The sequence below is a fragment of the Sturnus vulgaris genome, chromosome 6 (assembly GCF_052056855.1).
Source record: "Sturnus vulgaris isolate bStuVul1 chromosome 6, bStuVul1.hap1, whole genome shotgun sequence".
In the NCBI taxonomy this organism is placed as follows: Eukaryota; Metazoa; Chordata; class Aves; order Passeriformes; family Sturnidae; genus Sturnus; species Sturnus vulgaris.
The window spans coordinates 16,160,799-16,181,237 of record NC_142248.1 but is presented as its reverse complement, the minus strand read 5'-3'; the positions used below and the strand labels follow the sequence as shown (position 1 = coordinate 16,181,237).

Here is a 20,439-nt window from a genome sequence, read left to right as displayed (position 1 = left end):
TCTGTCATGAAATCCTAACTAAATTTCAAGATGGTATCCAAACATCTGCTTCACTTACTGGCCTTTGCATCTCTATTTTTAAACAGTCAGACACCCCAGAACATTAATCCATTACCATTTATAGAATGACAGAAGAATGCCAAGAAACACTTCTGTAAGTGCTTCAATTAAAGTTATACACTGTATACTTATATTTAAAGTATTTTATTAGTATTACCATTGTTCAGTTATAACCATAAATTCCAAGTTTTTGGACATGTGAACCATTATTAGTATACAATGTTTCTAATGAATCATCATGATTAGTCTGAAAAGTTTGATTAGAACATCTTAATGAAAACAGTTTCCAACATGATTCCATGGAACACACACAGATGAGTTTTCCTGATCTTTTAAGCCAGATGACAGCTTATGATGCCACAAGACATTTATTGTATTTTACTGACAGTAATAACACATTTCTTTCAAAGGTAGATTTCAAAGAGTGAAGAGAAGTGAAGGTATGGATTTTGACATCTTCTTTCCAAAATTTTGCCTATTTTGCAATCTCTATTCCCTCCATCAGTAGATTTTTACCCAAACTATAAAAACTTGGTATTTAGTCTAGTCACAACACAAGAAAGTTTTAGTCATTCCCACCTGACAACTCGTTGGGATTCCACAGACATTTCCGAAGAGAGATGGTCGTACTCTCCACTGTTTGCTGATCTGTTCTTACTTCCTGGACATCAGATTTATCTCTGTCATCACCTTTGCTTTCTGCTGGACAGCAATCTTCTAGACTGCCTCTCTGACAACCATCAGCCAAACTGACAGGTGAATCAACCTATGAAATGTAAATTATTGCCACCACGAAAAAAGGGATGCTTTGGGTGAAGAAGAAAACCACAATAGGCACATGCCATCACGAAGGACAACAATTCTGTACAATACTGCAGTGTAATTCTTAAATAAAAGAACTATTTTCAGGTCTGATACTAAGAAAGAGCTCTCTTAGGTTTCACATTGATTCTAAAGTCCATCACTCCCCAGACTGTCAGATTTGGGATTGCCAGGCTAGGGTACTAAACTAAACTAGGGTACTAAACTATTTGAAACTAAAAAAGCAGAATAGCAGAATATTACTTCTACTATGAAGAATTAGGCATGGAGGTTTTAACCTGCTGAAGGAGAGAAAAATTACCTTTTGCAAACATGGTTCTTGTGTTAATAACTCCATAACTGTATTTAAAGATCTACAATTAGGTCTTGAGCTAGGTGCAGGTCTTGAAATTTCATCCAAGCTCCCACTTATAATATCTACTGTTACCTAAAATTGGGAAAAATCAGCAAAAACATTTCAAATGAATAGTTTAGTAATAAAGCACTACAAGCCCTGCAATATTTCAGATATAGATCATGTACATTTCAAATGCTTTCTAGCAACTCCATGTTGCAAGGTTCTTCCAGTTTAGACAGGCTTGCCACTCAAGTATGTGCTTTTTAATATACATACAAATTTATATTATTTATATTTATATTTATATTTATATTTATATTTATATTTATGTCATCAAGACAACCAAAGTATTCAAACGTGCTTACTATCAAAGACACTTTGAATGATATATATCTTACAAGTAAGCTCACAACAGGGGAATTACCGCAGCTCTTCTTTTTCTTTTTAATCATTGGACTGACAAAGTTAGCACCAACAAAATAATGAGAGCGTTTTAGACACATCTTGTACACAACTAAACCAGCCAAACGCTACTCATGTTCAAATGGGAAGTTCCTAAATCTAAACGTTCACATTCCCAACCTCAGTTCAATTTTGAGTTTAAACCACAGTTACGCACGTTGCTCTGCAAAAAAATCCCTGTGTGAATTCCCGGGAATTAGACATCTCAGTGTGAGCGTTATGACACGTGCTGGCGACTCTCAGAAGGCTCGAGTGAATACAAGTCTTTATTTCAGTAGTGAATACCAGCATTTATTTCAGGGAGGGAGGAAATCAGGCATGCAGGCAGAGAGGAAGGCAGGGAGGAAAGCAGAAAGGCAGGAAGGCAGAGATGAAAGAAGAGAGGAAGGCAAGGAGGCAAGGAGGAAAGCAGAGAAGAAGGCAGGGAGAGAGGGAGGAACGTAGAGAGGGAGGAAGGCAGGCAGGGAGGAAGAAGGGCAGAGAGGGAGGGAGGGAGGCAAGGAGGAAAGCAGAGAGAAGGCAGGGAGGGAGGGAGTCAGGGAGGAAAGAAGGCAGAGAAGAAGGCAGGGAGGAAGCAAGGCAAAGAGGAAGGCAGGCAGGCAGAGAGGAAAGCAGAGAGGCAGGGAGGAAGGGAGAGAGGAAAGCAGGGAGGGAGGCAGGAGCCCCGTCCTTACCGCGGGAGGGCAGCAGCAGCGGGCGCCGCCGCCGTTGCCGTGACAACCAGGCCGGGGAAGTCTCGCGAGAGCCGCGGGCTGTCCCGGCGCGGTCCCGGCGGTGCCCGGGCTGCGCGCGCTCTGTCTGTTCCCGGTGAGCTCCCGCTCCGTCCCCGCTCTGTTTGCTCCCGGTATATTCCCGCTCCGTCCCGCTGTATTTGTTCCCGGTGCGCTCCCGCTCCGTCCCGCTGTATTTGCTCCTGGTGCGTTCCCGCTCCGTCCCGCTGTATTTGTTCCCGGTGCACTCCCGCTCCGTTCCCGCTCCGTTCCCAGGGATCCGGACGTGCCCGAGCCCTCCCCGTGCTGGTAGAGAGCAGCGCTGCCTGCAGGGCGCCTCTTTCTCCGAGCATCCCCCGTGCCGCTCCCGCTTGAGCGACAGGAAAGAAAAGTTCCTGTGCTGCCCCTTCCCAGCAGTGCCCGTGCTGGGAATTATTGGTCTTGGCTTCTGCATTAATTGTGTCATGCTCGCACACAAGGATATTTGAAACGCTTTTAAATAAACCCGTTAGAATTTAAAATTATTACTGTGGTCATTGTTTTTACGTGAATACTCACTGTTAATAAGGAATTAGTTAATAAGGGGAGCTTGATTGCCTTCCTAATCCTATCCCTTTTTATCTTCCCTGCATTTAAACAAAATGTGAGGACTAATTACCATGGTCCGATTAGCTAAAAAATCCCGGCAGAGACAATTCTGGGCTCCTACTGCTTCCTTTGATACCCATGTGTGTTAAAACCAGGTTTTCATTGGCAGTAAAAATTCACAATAAACAGTTTCTTCTGAAGAAACAAAGTGCATCTCGTTCAAAGTAAGGTTTTGATCGACGCGGTTTTATGCCAAAATAAATCTTACTTAGCTAGTGATATTATGTACTGCCGTCTGCAGTAGAGGTTTTATTGATGCTTACAGTATACGGTGTTATACTGTCACATGTGCCCCTAAAAGAACAATTTTTCCTGGTATTTAGTGTAGAAACAATGCAATGTGTTTCACAGTTAAGAACTGAAGACAAACAGAGAAAATGCAGTAGTGAACCCTGTGGGATTTTGCCTCCTCCCTAAGCATATTGAGCTCTGGTACATTAAAATTTTAATGTCTTGTGATTGCTAATGCAATACCATAGTGGTGTTTTGAACCTGTGGTGCTTTCCAGATGGTGCAGATGACAATTTGAAGCAAAAAAAAATAGAAGAATGTGTATTTACATGTGCAAGCTGAATATCTAAGGCCAGTAATGCCAATGAGAAGGCAGTAGAATGGACAATATAATTCCCAACTGGCTAAACTAAAATATGGGGGTCTTGTATTAGGAATTACATTAGCTATGCATAATGAGGTATGGCAAGCAGCTAGGTGTAACTGCCCCAATATTTTTATTTTTTTTTCCTACAGTACAATGCATATGCTTAACAGCTGACAGTTTGACTTGTTAACAACTTTCCTATTACAGACTGCCTACAGCCTCACAAGAGCCTTTGAAAGGACACCAAATGGCTCTGGGTCTGGTTACAAATGGACATAAAACTCCTCTGAAATTGGTGCAGGAATAGGCTTCTTACTGCTGCTTGTCCACATAGAACCAGTGAAGGTTTCCAATGAGGCTGTAAGACCTTAGATTGAGGAGTAATAATGGCCTAGCAGGGATATCTCAAACCACAGTTGATCTTATCATCTGCTATGTGACCTTGAAGACCCAGAGATGAAGAGGTTTGTAGACTTCATCTCAAATCCTGTATATCAGGTCATAAGAGTCTTCCTCTCCAATAAGGACTTAACTTTGTTAATAACATTAAATATTACATAATCTCAAATATTGCTATAGGTAGCAGGTGTACTTATAGTGAAGCTTGAACTAGAAAAGCAGAATCAAGGGTGTGCTTTCTTTTTTTGCCTTTCCAGGAACAGGTCAATTTTGTTCTAAGATAGACTAGATAGTTCATTGAAGTATTAAAAAAAAAAGGTTGGAATGGAAAAAACTCTTTGTGTCTTGGATGTGGACAGCAAGAAAAGCACTCCCAAGATGTGCTTTTCATCCTAAAAGATAGGTTATAACATGATGAAATCACATTTAGACAATCTGTTTTGATACTCAGAACACAGTTGTCATAGTAACAGAATTTATTTATCCTTTTCTTCCTGAACCAATCAAACAGAAATATAAACAACAGGGGACATACAGAGAACTTGTTCCCAATTACTACTGCTTACCTTCATACTCTTCTTATGAAAAGCTTTTTAATAGGTAGCCAAAACACTTTTATTTCATTGTCTCATACATGTTGGAGAAAAAAATCAAGAGTTTTAAAATGCTCATTAGTTATTTACCTTTGATTATTTTTTATATCTTTCTGTGTACTCACCTGAAGTATCTTTTATTTACCATAGGCAATATTTCGAAGGCAGACTGTAGCGGTTCCAGTACTCAGATTAGGACAAGCACAGCTAATATTCACAATATTAATTCTTCTAAAGGTTAGGGCAATAAACAGACTATTTTCTTGCAAACGACAAGTGATTATGTATTAGTATCTTTTGACTGGCATGTACCAAGTCAAGGGCAAAGAGCCATGAATTTTGAATTTTTTCCAGAAACCCTTGGTGAGGATGAGTAGAGTTGTGCAGTGTGCTCCATTAGCAATAGTGATAGAGCACAGTAACCTGTCAGCTGAGGGAGACAGCCCAAACTAAATGCTAAGTCCAGAGCCAATGGTAAAACTGCTGTTGTTTATTAAAGCCAGGTATTAATCCTTTGACTTGCATTGGACAAGCTCCTGTGTTGACAAGACTGCCTTCAGTGTTGCCACACCTTCTGCTGCAGGACAAGGGCGGAGTGTGGGAAGCAGGAGATCAAGAGATGGATTGTGCTGGGCTGAAATCTCTCCATGCTCTGGGGTGCAGTATCCTCGGAGTTTGCTACCAAACAACTGCAAGGCAGCCCAAACAATCCAATCCTGCAAGGCTCTCAGGACCTTCTTCTGTGGCTTAGGAAGTGATCCAGGCAAAATGCAGAGGGTTTAGTGTTACAGACATGGAGGCCAAGAAGGCACAGTACTGCATAGGCAAGTGGTGTGCACAAAGGAGTTTCCAGAGTAAATCACCATCCCAGTGCACTATGCTTAGCTATAGGGAACCTTGGGATGCAGAATTGCTGATGGAGAAACCCTGGTTTGCATTAACAAATGTATATTCAGGATGTGGATCTCATTTAGTACTTCTTATGCTTCCTTTAATAGTCCATAATAAAATGATCCACTTTCTCCTTACAGAGAAGGGCAGAATACATTTTTTAAGTATTCTACCAACACAGCATTATTTAATACTGAAGGATAGTTTTGGTTTTTTATTTCATTCTGGTTTGGGGCTTTTTTTTAATTTTTACATGATGTTTGTTTGAATTTAACAGTATTTCTTAAGGATATCTCAGAACAATATAAACAATATATTGACGTTGTCCTTGTAGTCTTTTCATCCTTCTTAAACTATTTCCTCATTTGTTTAACATGAGCTCTATTTTCTCCCTTAAGTGCTAGAATAATGGGTTCTAACTTTCCTAACTCCAAGTTTATTCTCCAGTAGTAAGATTTAGCCTTTAAATCCATTTGAACTGACCAAATTACCCCAGGGTTTTTCTTCTTAAATTCCCACTGCTTTGCTTTTTATTTAACTTTTGTTCTTCAGTAATGTAGAAAGAAACATTTCCCTTACCAACACCTGTGGTGGTTAAAAACAACCACAAAGAAACAAAAAGACCAAAAAAAACCACCCCAGAATTCACTTCTGTGTAACTTTAAAGTGATGTTATAACAGGACTTGATTTTTTTTTTTCCCCGTGTTTGACACTGGAAAACATAAGGACCGATTTTTTCTGGAATCTTTCTTCTGTCTGATTTCAGGCAAGCTATGTCTGTCTTCTCATCTCTGTACCTAAGAAGGGCAGCTCGAGCTCCCACCACCCATCTGGACCTCTTGAAAACTGTTCCTCACTCCCAAGCTGAGAAGCTCTTGAGCTAGCAAGAAATGAAATGCACTGAAACCAAATAAGAAATGGAGAAAAACATGTTTTACACACTAATTTATGCACTTTTCTTTAAATACATTTTTATTAAAACATTTGCTTTTAATGACCTATAGAAATCCACAACCTTGGAGCCATCAGAAGCTGGTGACTTCCTTCAAACATGTGAAAGGAAGAAAAGGTACACTCTGCTTTAGCAGAATTTTTTCTCACTTTTAAGATTAACTGGTTGGATTTAGTAGGTTACTGTGAACTTGTCAAGATTCTTCACCTTGTCCCTTTTAAAGTATGCTTTAAAGAAAACTACTTTCATAAACAGACAGTAATCACAGATACAGGTTCAGCATGCACCAAAGGGCTGAAGGACAGGAAAACCACAAGGAGCAAACAGGTGTTACGAGACTGTGCTTTTAAGAAACTACCCACAAAGACAACAGTGAGTGCAGATGAAAGACTGCTTGAAACTGAACAAGAACTGAAATGTCAGGGCTGCAATAGTTTTAGGTCACCTAACAGACAGATATAGTTTAAAGCACATTCAGTATAAATGAGAAAATATGCCTGTTATTATGTAGAGAGGCAAGCTGCAGCACAATGCCTGAACTCTCACAGAAAGGCTGCTGAGCTGATACCAGGGCTGGCATGACTGACTCACTCAGGAATTAGGCTCCAGATTTGAAAGGCTTATGTTCATACACTGGGTGGTCTGCTCTGCAAGACGAGGGGAGCAGGAGGGTTGGTATCTGTATCTGTGAAGATAGAAGGAAAACTACCTCTGGCAATATTGAGCAACAGCATTAATGAACCATGGCCTTTTTAGGTCTGTTGCCAGCTTATTCACCCGACAGTTCAGTTGTCATTGAAACACTCAGAATCCCTCTCTCTGGGCCTCCCTCGTGTTGAGAGTGAGAGACAGACTCAGAAACTGAGACTGCCACACTCAGAGAAAGGCCACTGCCATTTCATACCCGTTTCTTTCATTTGCTAGCTTTCCCATAAGGAAACAGTAGAGTGCGCCAGCAGCTAAGTTTATTTCAAGGCTTACCCCTTAGTTACTTAATACATACATTACACATTAGGGACATTTGTATATGCCCTTTATCACAGGATTCTTAGCACATATATATTTGTTCATTGGAGTCAGGATTTGTCCTGCGTGGTCTCCAATTCAGGTTTTACTTAAAACTCCAAGAATATATATGGACTCTTTATAAAAAAAGGTCTTTCTCAGGTTTAACACGCATGATGATTTGGGTATTCTTGGCTTTGTGGATGTTTTAAGCCAGAAAACAGTGGTTTAGGTTTTAAAATACTTTAGATGTTTGGCAGATGTTTGGTAATTAATTTGTGCAAAAAAATCCAGCAAGTTTTAACACTGATCAAATAAATGCGTGTAACAGAAAACAAATGCACTTAATAGTCCATCCTGCTTCATTAATGAAATATGCATAATCTTGCTGTGTCTATTTGCAGGAGAGTAGGACTTACCATGCTGCATATCTTCTGCTCTCTCTACAGCCTTTCCTGTTAAGTTACTTTGATGCCCAGTCCATTTTAATACAACATAATGTTTCCCAGAAAACTGACTGCTGTATTTCCATAACTCAGCCATAAAAAGAGTTCCCAAATTTATATGTACTTTTGAAAGTTAGTAACAAGGTATCACTTTAAGAATTTCAGAGATCAAACTACAAATTTCCATATATATTTGATGTATTATTTCCATTAATTATTTCATATTAATAAGGAACACTTGTATATATATTTTTCTTTTGTTTGCTCGTTTAACTTATATTTGGCAAAAAAATCAGGTTGTAACAAATTTCAACATAATAAAGATCCATGGGATCAAACATGTAATAGAAAGTGACCTTCCTCTGTCACTTAAAGCTCTTGCTCTTACTAAGAATCCACCTTGGGAAAGATACTGACTTTATTGTTTCTGCTGACTTTTCTTTCTGCTTTACACTTAGGCTGTTTTGTCTGGATTAGTTCTTCAGGGGTATTCCCCAAAGGAGGCAGGAGTCGCTTCTTACTGTTTCTGCTTTCTGAGAGCCACTGTGGAGGCAGCTCAAAGGGTCCAAAACCAAACTGCATGGAATACTTGTCATTTACTGTATCAGCTTCTGTGAGCACAGCCGGGGCCACCTGAGCTGCAGAGTCTGCAATAGTCTGTGGTATAAACCTGTGAACTGAAGTCTGTCCTAGCTCTAAACTGGTGATTGGAATTTCTTTCCTCTGAAAGTCACCAGAGCCAACGGATTTGGTCTCATTCTCCTCATCTTCTGTCGGCCTGAAGATTTGTTGTTGCCCGATATGAAACATCTCCAGAAGCTGGCTTCCTGAATGGACACTGGGCTCCAGATTATCATCTGCAGTACCACTGGAGCTGACAATGTTTCTCCTGCTAAACCTTCGGTGCAGCTGTACTATTGTCCCCACTAAGCACTTCCGTACTGATTTGTTAACAGTTAAAAATAACAAAGGGTTGGCCAGCAGAGAGACCTTGGGCAACCAAATAGCAGTGAGGAGCAAGAAGACTGAAATATCTGAAATGTTGAGTATGGTGCGGTAAATCACCAAAGTCACATAGGGGACACTACAGAAGATAAATATCATAACCATAGAAAGCAGCATGACGTGGAGCTCAGCTTCTCGCTGGGAGGCATATGGGATAGAAATTGTATTCTGAGGGGTCCTTAATGCAGCTATGATGACTTTTTTCTTCTGGCTGGCACTCAGCGCTCTGCGAATAAGAATCATAAAGAGAAACACCACAGCCACCGGTACAATCACAGTGGTGATATTATAGATGATGACATAGATCAGGAGGCCAAGGGAGTAACTCCAAGATTCAGAGCAGGTGGACATGGCATAAATATCAGACACGTTGGTCACAGCAAATACTGGAATGCTGGCCACTATTGCATGGGCCCAGATATAGATAACCAGGTCTCGGGATTTTGCATCAGATATTTTTCTTTCCAGAGGATATAAAACAGAGTAGTATCTGTAAAAAAAAAAAATTATTATTATTTTTGTGCACATACTGCTTAAGAGAAACCTCTCAGGAACCATCTGAGCATAACATTCCAAATGCCTATCTGGGTTGCCAACTGACTACCTGTTTCTGAAAGGAAAAGAAAGCCTACACAAAAAAAAAAAAAAAAAAGAAAAAAAAAAACCCCAAAGGTCTGCCTTTGCAGGTCTGTCTGTAGAAAAAATTTGAATATTTTGGTGGTGAAAATTTCTTTCAACACATCACTTTGGCTGATGCATACAAGTATTATTTTGAAGATTTTACCATTTACTTATTTGTAAACTAGACAGTACATTGCATACACTCAAAATTTCAAAAGACATGGTGGAGGCACATATCACATTCAAAGGCCAGACTCATAGTTTAAAAAGTGGCTCTATAACAGATTTTTTCTGGATATTTGGAAAAAGCTGTTGGTGACAAATTACATGTATCCATCTATTGGAAGTACAATAGTGTTTTGCTTTGCACAAGCTGTGGTTGGCAAGCCCTGAGCAAAAGTGTTGCTGAACACTGAACATTCTGTGTGCATTTAAAAAAATATATATAAAGTGCATCTCTGACATGCACTTCAGATTTCAGACATTGATTGTTTGCTTACTACTGGAGTACTGATGTGGACTTTTAAGCTCACAGAATTTTCATGACAGACCTGATTTTTCACACTTATCATTATAAGTGGTAGGAGTTTGTGCTTTTTGTGAGGCACATCACTAGTTTTCTTGGAGAAGAGCAAATGATATGCTGTTCCAGTGGCAACATTGATGAGCATTACAGATAGTGATACCACATTTATCAAGACAAAGGGAGAAAGAAGAAAGAAAAACCCAGGATCATGGCAAATTTTCCCCAATTACCTGTCAAGAGCAATGGCTGGAAAACTAAGGATGGTCACTGAGCAGAAGACTTTGTGCAGAAACTTGGCAATTCTGCAGAAGAGCATCGTATAGATCCACCAGCAGCAGTGTGGACTGGCACTAAGAGCAATGTCAAAAGGCACACAGACTAGGCTGGCACAGATCCCCGAGCAGGCCAAATTCTTAATGAACCGGTTTGTTACAGATTTAAGAAGTGATGTTCTGCACGTTGACCACAGCACCATGATGTTACCTGCGAGTAGAGACAGGAAGCATTAAAAAAGGAAAACAGACAAACAAACAACTAACCCCAGGCCCAGTCTATAAGATTCGAATGTTCCCCAGTATTGCAAATGAAAATAATTGTTTGGAGCTTGCCAGGTATCACTGATTTGGATCATGATGCTGCTCAAATTAGGAAGTCTGTAAGGGCTAGTGGCTTTATGAATCAGAAGGCTGAAAACAATTACAACCCAGCTATCCCTTCCCAGCTTCTGGTAATTAATTAATTAGGGGATTTCAGAGGCAAGTGCCTAAGAAAACTATCCAAACCATATTTTTAGATACTTATGTTGATTCCCGCATCAAATAGTCCATCCCGAGTATTCAAATACAGAAACTGGCTAAACTCTTCATATTTTAATAAATAGTACAGAATTCTTTTTTAAAGGTAAAAATACACTAAGTAAATACAGACACAGTATAAATAGAAATATATAATATAAATATGACTATAAATATAAACATGTCATTTTAATCTTTTTGTAAGAGGATCACAGCAGCTTTTCTTTTCACTGACCACTTCAGTGGCACAGACAGGCCTGTGTAAAGCCACATCCAGAAGAAATCTACCTTTCCCCCCTCCCCCAAGACATTTTCTACGTACATAATGACAAAACAAATGGGACAAGCAGAACAGAAAAAAAAAAGACTTGGTGCACATAACTTCACAGAAGTATACACAGAATACAACCTGCTGATTCGGGTATTCAAGCTCTACACATTTGTTTCGAATAGGGTGGATGGATAGCAGTGAAACAGAAGTACAGAAAAAAATAAAGGATTAGCTATGACAGTCTTTTTCCCTTATCATTGCATTCCTTTCAAAGCTCAGAAAGAAATATCATATGACAGACACAAGTTCTCCATCACAAATTTCCCTATGATTCTATCTTACACAGCAACAGCACAAGACTAAATTAAGTGATCTGTTCTTCTAGACCAGGTTGCTCAAAGTCCCATTTAATCTGGCCTTGAACACATCCAGGGATGAGGCATCCACAGTGTCTGTGGGCAACCTGTTCCAGTGTTTCACCACCCTCACAGTAAAAAGTTTCTTGCTAATATCTAATCTAAACCTGCCCTCTTTCTGCTTAAAGCCATTTCCCCTTGTCGTAACACTACATGCCCTTGTAAAAAAATCCAGCCAGCTCTCCTGTAGCCTTTTCTTCTCCAGGCTTAACAACCCCAACTCTCCTGTCTAGATCAAGTGCTTCAGCCCTCTGATCTATGGAGAGAAGGATCTCTGCTAGCACAGCTGAGTGGGGCACACTCATGTAGCATCATGTAACAACATCGTGTAACCTGATCCCAGATTTCCCTGACTTCACAGACATTATTTTTCTCCTTTATTTTTCCCAAAGCTGTACTGTGCAGTACCACCAGATCAGTCAAAGCACAGCTACCAGCATACAAATACTGCTCAACAAGACAATTCCATTTATTCTCTGCAGCTGGACACCATGCAAAGTAGAGTTTAGCTTCCCACCTCCAAGCAAAGTTAAACTGTTCTTACTGCAGACCATATCAACAGCCACGTTCTGGATACTCTATATTGTTGACACTTACCAGAAGTTCTTTTGAGTTGAAGTGTAATTGGTTTATGTGGCAGATTTGTTAGAGTTTTTGTAGGTTACCTACAAATAGACATAATGAGAGAAAACAGCATCTTAAGCTGCTGACCGAGACATGAAAAAAGCAGCTGCAGTCTCCCAACACTTCTCTGTTGACATTATCATTCTTTGCCTTGATTTCTCCTCCAATCAATAAAAACCCCAAGCTTCTATGTGTCAAGTAGAGTTTTCCTATGGCTGTCCATGTAAAATAGCAGCAAGATCATATTGTTGTTCACATGGCCAATGTGTATACCAAGTGGCAAATACAAAGAGCTAGCAAAAAATCTAGTGCTGATTCTTGATAAAACAGCACTGTTTAAACAGGAGCATGCAATATTAACTTTAAAATCTACCTCAAAGTCTTCCTATTTTAGTCTGCAGTACCTGAATGTCATTTGGAATTCAATTTTCTATATATTTTGTCATGTGTCTTATGCAAATTCCTTTTTGATACTGACAAAATATTGATCTGCATCTCTACTATCTGATGTATTTTAAAGAAAGGAATCATCACCTGGTTTTGGCAGGTGCTTTGGGTTCCAATGTATTCCTCAGGCAGCATTCAATCAGTTGTATTTAAAGCTTTCTAAGTTGCTAGGAGATACTCAGTCAATCAAACCACTTGCTTTCAAAAGTATCTCCAACTCTCCAGCTATTAGAAAGTCCTTCTAACAGTAATAATATATTTTCACAATGCCCTGGAGAGGGGGGAGACCAAGATTTTTTTGTGTGTGTTTTTGTTGGTTTTAAATGAATTCAGATCTTTCATGTAGTTTCAATTGCAGTGATTTTATAGAATTAATTCCAAAGCAAGTTAGAACCTTCGTTAGAATTTAAAAATGAAGAATGGAAAACTAAAAGAAATCAGAAGTGTTTTCATTAATACTTCAGAAGCCTCTAGAGAACTACTGAGCTACTCTCTGGGGTCCTGCAGAGGAGCTTTATTCAAGACTGTATTCTCACTATTCAATTACTTCTACAAATTATGTCATATTGTCATTTATACATTAGAGAGTCACAAGGAAATGAAATTAGCTCTGGTTCTGACTGATCTTAAATGGGAAGAATGAAGTGTAAAAAAAGTATTGGTTCAAAGACGAGGAGGAACTCTTTAAACAGATAAAATAAAATCAGCCTGAAAGACAAAAAATGATAAGCAGACAGAAGCGTCCACTTGGGACACTGGAAAATTAGCCAGGGAATATCCCTCAGGGAAACTTTATTTTTTCATTTGCAGCTATGATTTATATATTAATAAACTGCTCTAATGAACCAGATCAGCTTTAGTATAGACTGTTAGATCTTTGTGCCAATGCCTTCAAATCAAGTATTTCCCTTCATGCATCCCAAAGCAGAGGAAAAAAAATGACACCAGAAACTTTGCATGGCATTAAATATAAGAATATTTGGAACAATTTGCAACATTTCCCATTTCATTGTTCCTCAATTTTCCCCAGCAAATCCTTTTCATGGAAGAGGATAACACTGTTCCAGGCAACAAGGCAATTCAACAAGCAATTGTGCTCTGAATAGCAGCTGTGCTCTGAATCTTTTCACAATATCTAGAGGCTCTTTTCCATTCTCCATGTATTAGTCATTCACTGATGAACCTAGGAAAAATTTAATCTCCTTAGGTTACAACTGTACTGGGCTGTTGCACATCCTCACAGTGGGCAAAGCTGTCATCTTCTACCACAGGTTAGTTTCAGAAGGGTTTCTGCTGGGTAACTGGTCTAGTGCTACATAACCTTGGATCCAAACTTCCCATGGGGTTTGTAACTGGTTAGGTGGGAAGCATCCAAGAAAAATTGGAGTGAACAAGCAGATGGAAAATGCAACATCTTGCAATTTCCTATAAGTCAATACTGTCAGGAACATGAGTGTCATTTATAAACAACCACATGTCACAAAGCATATCCCATATTGCCAAGTTCCACCACTAATGCAGAAAGATGAAGTGTTTTTAATTCAAAAAAGAAAAGCATATCTTTGGTCTTCTCAAAGAGTGAGCTGTGTCTACATAAAACCCTTACAACACCTGACATTATTTGACAACCTTCTCAGTACACAGACTGAGCAGGACATAATAACCAAGCTTAGAATAGAATAGCTGAAGCTGGAAGGGGCCCAGTGAGGTTCATTGGCTCCCTCAAGACTGCAGACTCAAGACTAAGAGCATCATCCAGACACTCCCTGAACCCTGTCAGGGTTGGTGCTGTGACCACTTGTCTCTTTTCTCTTCTTTTCCAGTTACCCATCACCTTCTCAGTGAAGAACCCCTTCCTAATGTCCCATCTGAGCTTCCCCTGGTGCAGCTTGATTCCATTTCCTCGTGTCCCATTGCTGGTCACCAGAGAGAGGAGATCAGCACCTCCCATTCTGCTCGCCCCTTGAGGAAGGCGTAGACTGACATGAGGTCACCCCTCTGCCTTCTCTCCTCCAAGCCAAACAAACCTCAGCTGCTGCCCACAAGGAGCTCATCTGTGCCTTTGACCATTTCTCCAAGTAAAAAAGAAATGTGAAATATTAAAAGTAACCACTGCATGAGAAGCAGCTTTTTTCACATTAGAAGCATGTTTAAAGCCTGCCAAGTCAGAGTTCATTTTATCCTGTTATTATCATAACTATCAACATTCAATAAATTTCCATGTACTGTATACCATGGTTGGTATACATGGTCATCCCCTACTTTTTTTTTAAATTGAGAAACATCATAGATAAGCAGCCACACCATACATTAAGTTGTACAGAAGTACACTGAGAAATTAAATACAATGGTTCACCACAGCATCCTGTCCAGAAGTCCTTCTAGCCTTTATTGTGGTTCAAGTTCACTGAATCTGCAAACAGTAACATTCTCTGACCATGAAATGTCATCAGAGTCCATTAGTCTGATTCAGAGCAGCAAAAATTACTTTTGCTCCTCTTCCAATTTGTACTCCTTGAATTTCACTGCCAGACGCAATATGTTGATGCAGGCATTCAACAGCTGAGATAGTCCTGAAGTACCAGCTTTTAGCAATACTTCAAATAATGTGAAAGAGTCTTAAAAATACCTTTAACAAGCAGAAGTAAGATCACCATGGAAACCAGAGACAGTTATCTGAAGAAATGCATTTGCCATGCAGTCATTCCCCCCGCCAAAAAAAATACTGCTCTTTGTCAATTAATTCATGGAACTCAATCCATTAGCTGGGCATGACATCTATCTTACATTTTTGTTAACTTTAATCAGCACACAACTGAATCAAAACAAAGTCTACACTCCAGTAAAATCCTCCTCCTCACAACCTGCCAGCCTCTGCTTGCTCACTTCCCTCCAGAGCAGGGTTCTAGGAATCCAGCCATCCTTCCTAGCAGAGAGCCTCTGTGTACCCCACCCACACTCCCTGCATTGTCACAGGGAAGGAGCTGGCAGCCTTCTTTATGAAAACACAAATCAGGAAGCAACAAAAAAGGTTAGAAACTAGGCTTTAGCCATGAGAATCATTCATTAAAAACTAACTGAAAAAGTCACAGTTTCTGTGAGCATGATGAATGGGGAAAATTCTCATGTTGAAACACCAGAGTGATTAAATTCCCGACTCTCCAATACTATTTATTATTATTTTTCAAAGTATTTTGAGGAAGGTGGTTTTCACAGAACTTACTTTGATGAACCACACTCCAAAAAAGTGGTTAATTGGAAACCTTTTTTGGCACCCATGATAGGTAGCTATCAAATACTCTTCTTATTAATATGTATGTTTACCTATTAATTTCCAGAAAGAATATGGACATATCAGGATACATTTTGGTTTACACAGCATGAAGAAATGTGTAAATTTATCACAGAATCACAGAATGGTTGAGGCTGGAAGGGACCTCTCATGTTGGCCAAACTCTGCTCAAGCATGCATAAATTCTTGCAATTCTTTATAATTCTTTTTATATTAGTTTGGAGAAGTGTAGCCATGAGACTGATGGAATAACCTTTAGAGATGAAAGAAGACCATAAAACTGAAAGAAAAAGTAAGCTTCCTGAAACCAAATCCAACCTTTTGTAACATTTTTGCTACCAACTTCAAAATTCAGTGATAAAATAATAATTGCAGTCCAGTTGAAAATAGTGGGAAAATATTTGATTTGTCATTTTAGTATATTTCTTTCAATTTCAGCTTGTGCATATGTGCAACCAAATGTTTTCTATCCAAAATGAAGTGTCTGCTGCAAATGAACTACCTTGGAACAAGGTTTGCTGTATGCCAAACCTTCTTTTCTCTTCATAAAACAGGTGAACTCCCTAATTTTAAGATGCTTCTCACTCCTATTCTTAGAATTTTCATTCACACATTCCTACTTTTAATCATAACTATTGATTCAGAAGTATAATTATGTAAGACATTTATCAGGTCAAATGAACTACACAAAGCAGAAATTTTCCCAGCATGGGGTAGTTCCCTGCAGAGTGTTTCAGCATTATTTAAATTATTTAAATTATATTGGAAGCCCTTTCATTTAAAGTGTGATACTTGTCTACATGGTTTCTGTTCCCAGTAATGTATAGTTACAGGGTAGGAAAGATTTTATGGAAGGAGCTAGTTCATAGCAGCTTAGTCTCAGAAAGGGAACAAAGATTTCCTTGCAGGAACAGGTATGCCACTGGCTTTGGTTGCAGCACCAATTAGAATTAGTCCAAGGCCACAACCAGCCTACATAATCCACTGGCAGCTGCTACTGACTTGCTCTGAAGGTGGAAAAAGGTATAAAACATATATGAGGAAATTTTAAATTGTACTTACAGCAAGCATAACTTGTGGGATATGATGTTATTTTTAATGTCAAAATCACTAGGTAAAATTATCATTAAGATATTTCCACTGTGACTTTTTTTTACTGTTGTCCTTAGTATTTGATATGTTTACTGTCTGTAGGGAGATTCTAAAGCAACTGCATCCTGCTAATGGTCTTGTATTCCCACTTGTATTTCTTTGAGATATGCTTATTTGAAGGAAGGTTAAAAAGCATTGCACTGGTAATCTTCCAGTTCTTCACACCCCCTGGCACTTTTTCCTGCCTCACCTTTTGTACTTGCTATCCCACTTAATGGGAAGAATTTCTAGACAGGAACAATAATTTTCTCCCGTTTGATAAACTACAGTCCTTCAACAGCCATCAAGATTCATTTCAGCCAATCAAGAAAACAACCAAACCCACTAATTTTGCTTAAGCACACTTGACTTGCCTGAATTCCTGGCCTCTATTTTAAAACCAATCTTCTCAAGGAAGCTGAAACTCTTCAAGATCCTTGGAAGGAAAAAAGTTTAGAGAATATTGAATCTGCAACTTCAGAATCATGGACTGTTCCCATGTCAGGAAAATATGGCAGCAAAGTGTAGCATTACCTTTCAAACCTAAGCAAGGAAATTGAAAAACTGAAAAAAAAATGTCCAGATGTACTGTTCTAACCATAACAGGAATATAAAGTCTTTTCAAAGTTAGCAACTTTTTGAATCACAGTGCCTAAGGGACCTGCCTTAGTACAAAAATGTAGCCAAATTTTTTAAACCAAGGATTTTACATGATCTCCATGAGAGTTCCCCATGACATAGGGACCATTTTGACGAATTCTACAGAGAAAGGAAATACAAGGAACAGATATAGAAGAGGTAAAAATATTGGATGGCAACATCATCAACATATGTGAAATCATTAGCAGAAGTCTGGGATCCCAAATCTCCTTTGCCAACGAAGGATCATATCTGGGGAACCCCCTGGCCACCCTACACAAGGCTTCATGCCAGGCGCCCTCAGAGAGCAAATCTGATGTTGCCAGTGAAACACCACAAGGCCTGGAATGCAGGTGAAGCCAGTAATCTTTCTCAGTGGACAGTCTGTCTACTCTTCACCATCCTTGGCACAAGAGGAGTAGCCATTGTCCCTTTGTTCTATAAAGCAATCCAAAAAAAGGCTGTTTTGAACCTGTATTGTCATGTGTCAAGCAACAGGGTGATTTACTTGAGAAGCCCTGACCACTATGCCAAATCTAACTGCAAATAGCAGTCTCAACACAGGAAACAAGCAAGTTTTAAGATTTGTTTTTAAAAACACTGCTATCTGCCTCTTTGTACCTCTTTGTTTGCAGAGAGCCTGCAGTCACTTTTGCTGGTAGCCCCCCCATGTAAGTGCACTGGCTCTTAAAATGCCTTTTTTGTCTGGCTTCCCACAAGCACCTGCAATTCATGGGCAGGTATGTTGGTCCAGTTAAACAACTGGACAATTTTAATTTTACTAAATTACTGGGTAGCTGTTTTGTTCCTGGCTTGCTTATTGAGGAAAAAATGAGACATAGACGCAATTTAAAATGAATTACACTTAACGGAGAGCAACATTTTAAAAGCCTGTGGTAATTACTGGTAGTTGGAAGGCAGACTTCATCTTTTGTTTGGAAATTGAGGCTATCTTTCACTCTTGATTTTAAAAAATTCCTATTCCTACCCATTAGCACCAATTTTCATCTCCCATTGCAGCTGAAATTAGGGAGTTTGTAGCTGAAAGACACCACACTAACAGCTACTTCATAGAGCAGAAATTATTTCTGGACCTACCCCACAGTCCTGTGACTTTTTTTGCTCTATACAACCAAGAAAGATCTGACACCGTTCCTGCATTAGTTTGCCAGTGCTTCCCTTTCTCCAAGTGCCAGTTTACTAGAAAGAAAATTTTAGTTTTTATATACTTTTGCCATGTAACCATTCACCAGGTCACCAGCTGGGCATATTTGCTCTTCATTTTTCAAACACAGATGTCTTCAGACAGGAATTACATATGCCTAATACATCCTCTGCAGTGGCATTAATTTATATTATATTTAGAACCAAGCTTTTTTCCCTCCCTGCCAGCTGACTGTAATGAATGGTTCTCTCCACTCCTCCCAGCCCTATAAATGTACTCAAGTAATACTCACTAGGAATAAGAAAGCAAATCTATGGACTCTGACACACATCTGAAAAAACAGGAGTTATAAAAAAAATCAGTAAGATCCTAAATCAAATACTATTTTTAAAATCATATGGAAAATATTCTATTTCATTACTGAAGTGTGGCATTTCTCTGAAGAAATACGAATTTATGGAACCAAATGAGATTTATCCCATCTGTCAAACAGAATTGTTCCCATGGGATAACTCTGGGTAGGCAAGGTGCTTCACTGTTAAGATAATGGTGACATTTCTGGCCTGACAGAATGCAAGAATTGGGGTTTGGTTTGATTTGGTTTGTTTTTTTTCTTGAAATATATGGAGGCCTAAAGTATAATTTTAGAAATTTTTGATCAAGCATTTCTTACAGAATCAATTGTTGACTTAGACTCTCCCCAGATTTCTTCTCCCTTATTTTTTTGAGTCTGCCACAGAACTCAACTATTAGACTTCTGTATTGTCCACTTCCAATCTGCTTTCTTTTACTCTTTTTATAACTCAATTCCCTTTTCTTTGCTCAAAATCCTCCCAGCAAGACACGGTTCACAGATCCATCAGACAGTAAGACAGCACTGTTAAACCCAGAATAACACTGGGCTTAGTGAAATGGGCCTCAACTTTCAATCTTCAAATGCCTTCACAGGAAACACTGAAAAAAATTAATATTAGTACTTAACACTTCCATTCAATTAAAAAAAGCCAGGAATACAGCTCACTAGGACTGATGGCTTAGAATCCAGAGCAACAGGCAAGTGCCCAGGATTGACTGTAGGAAATGGAACCAGATTAAGATACAAAAACTGGAGAAACACTGAAATCTTTATTGACCTTAAGAATATTAATTTTTTAAAATTCTAGGTCTGGCCACCGTCTAGCAGCAAAATAGTTCTGACAGTAAGATAAGCTGTAAAACTGCCTAACAGTCACCCCAAACACACCCCTGATGTGTGGAAAGTTTTAACTTTTCCTTAACCTTCCAATAATCCAGATGACTGCCATACTGGCAAAGGAATGGAACATGGTCATTTTTGCTTTAAATCTCCTTTTCTTCCCTAGTTTAGAAATACAAGTAGGCATCCATATTTGAATTTCATAAATTGCTGGACACAGCAGCAGATAATGTACCCTGAAACCTGCCATAACATTGCCAGTACTTTGCTGCATGTTACATTGCACTAGTGCAGCAATGCATGACCTATCATGTAGTGATGACACAAACTCCCTCATCAATCATCTGCACACAGCATATAATTTTAAACTTGTGTTTTGCTGATAGATG

At 39.2% G+C, this 20,439-nt stretch overlaps 2 protein-coding genes across 9 annotated transcripts in view; both read right to left on the bottom strand.

The window, feature by feature from the left end:
* The window catches only part of FSIP1 (fibrous sheath interacting protein 1), a 66,847-nt gene extending 64,435 nt beyond the window's left edge, over nt 1-2,412 (bottom strand). For 4 of the 7 annotated variants that reach the window (XM_014869458.2, XM_088167178.1, XM_088167182.1 and 1 more), the window contains exons 1-3: nt 2,356-2,398; nt 1,184-1,309; nt 640-826 (exon numbers count right to left, since the gene is read on the bottom strand). In XM_014869458.2, the coding sequence (XP_014724944.2) occupies nt 640-826; nt 1,184-1,219 (223 nt within the window). In that variant the 5' untranslated portion in view covers nt 1,220-1,309; nt 2,356-2,398. Of the gene's footprint in view, nt 1-639; nt 827-1,183; nt 1,310-1,838; nt 2,290-2,355 lie in introns of those variants that run through there. The other 3 variants (XM_088167183.1, XM_088167179.1, XM_088167184.1) reach the window with 3 other exon arrangements.
* A 4,054-nt stretch (nt 2,413-6,466) lies between these two features.
* GPR176 (G protein-coupled receptor 176) overlaps nt 6,467-20,439 on the bottom strand; it is a 33,054-nt gene continuing 19,081 nt past the window's right edge. Inside the window, exons 1-4 of one of the 2 annotated variants that reach the window (XM_088167175.1) lie at nt 12,155-16,897; nt 11,280-11,302; nt 10,307-10,559; nt 6,467-9,419 (exon numbers count right to left, since the gene is read on the bottom strand). In XM_088167175.1, coding sequence (XP_088023301.1) covers nt 8,312-9,419; nt 10,307-10,551 — 1,353 coding nt within the window. In that variant the 5' untranslated portion in view covers nt 10,552-10,559; nt 11,280-11,302; nt 12,155-16,897 and the 3' untranslated portion in view covers nt 6,467-8,311. Of the gene's footprint in view, nt 9,420-10,306; nt 10,560-11,279; nt 11,303-12,154; nt 16,898-20,439 lie in introns of those variants that run through there. The other variant, XM_014869219.2, reaches the window with a different exon arrangement.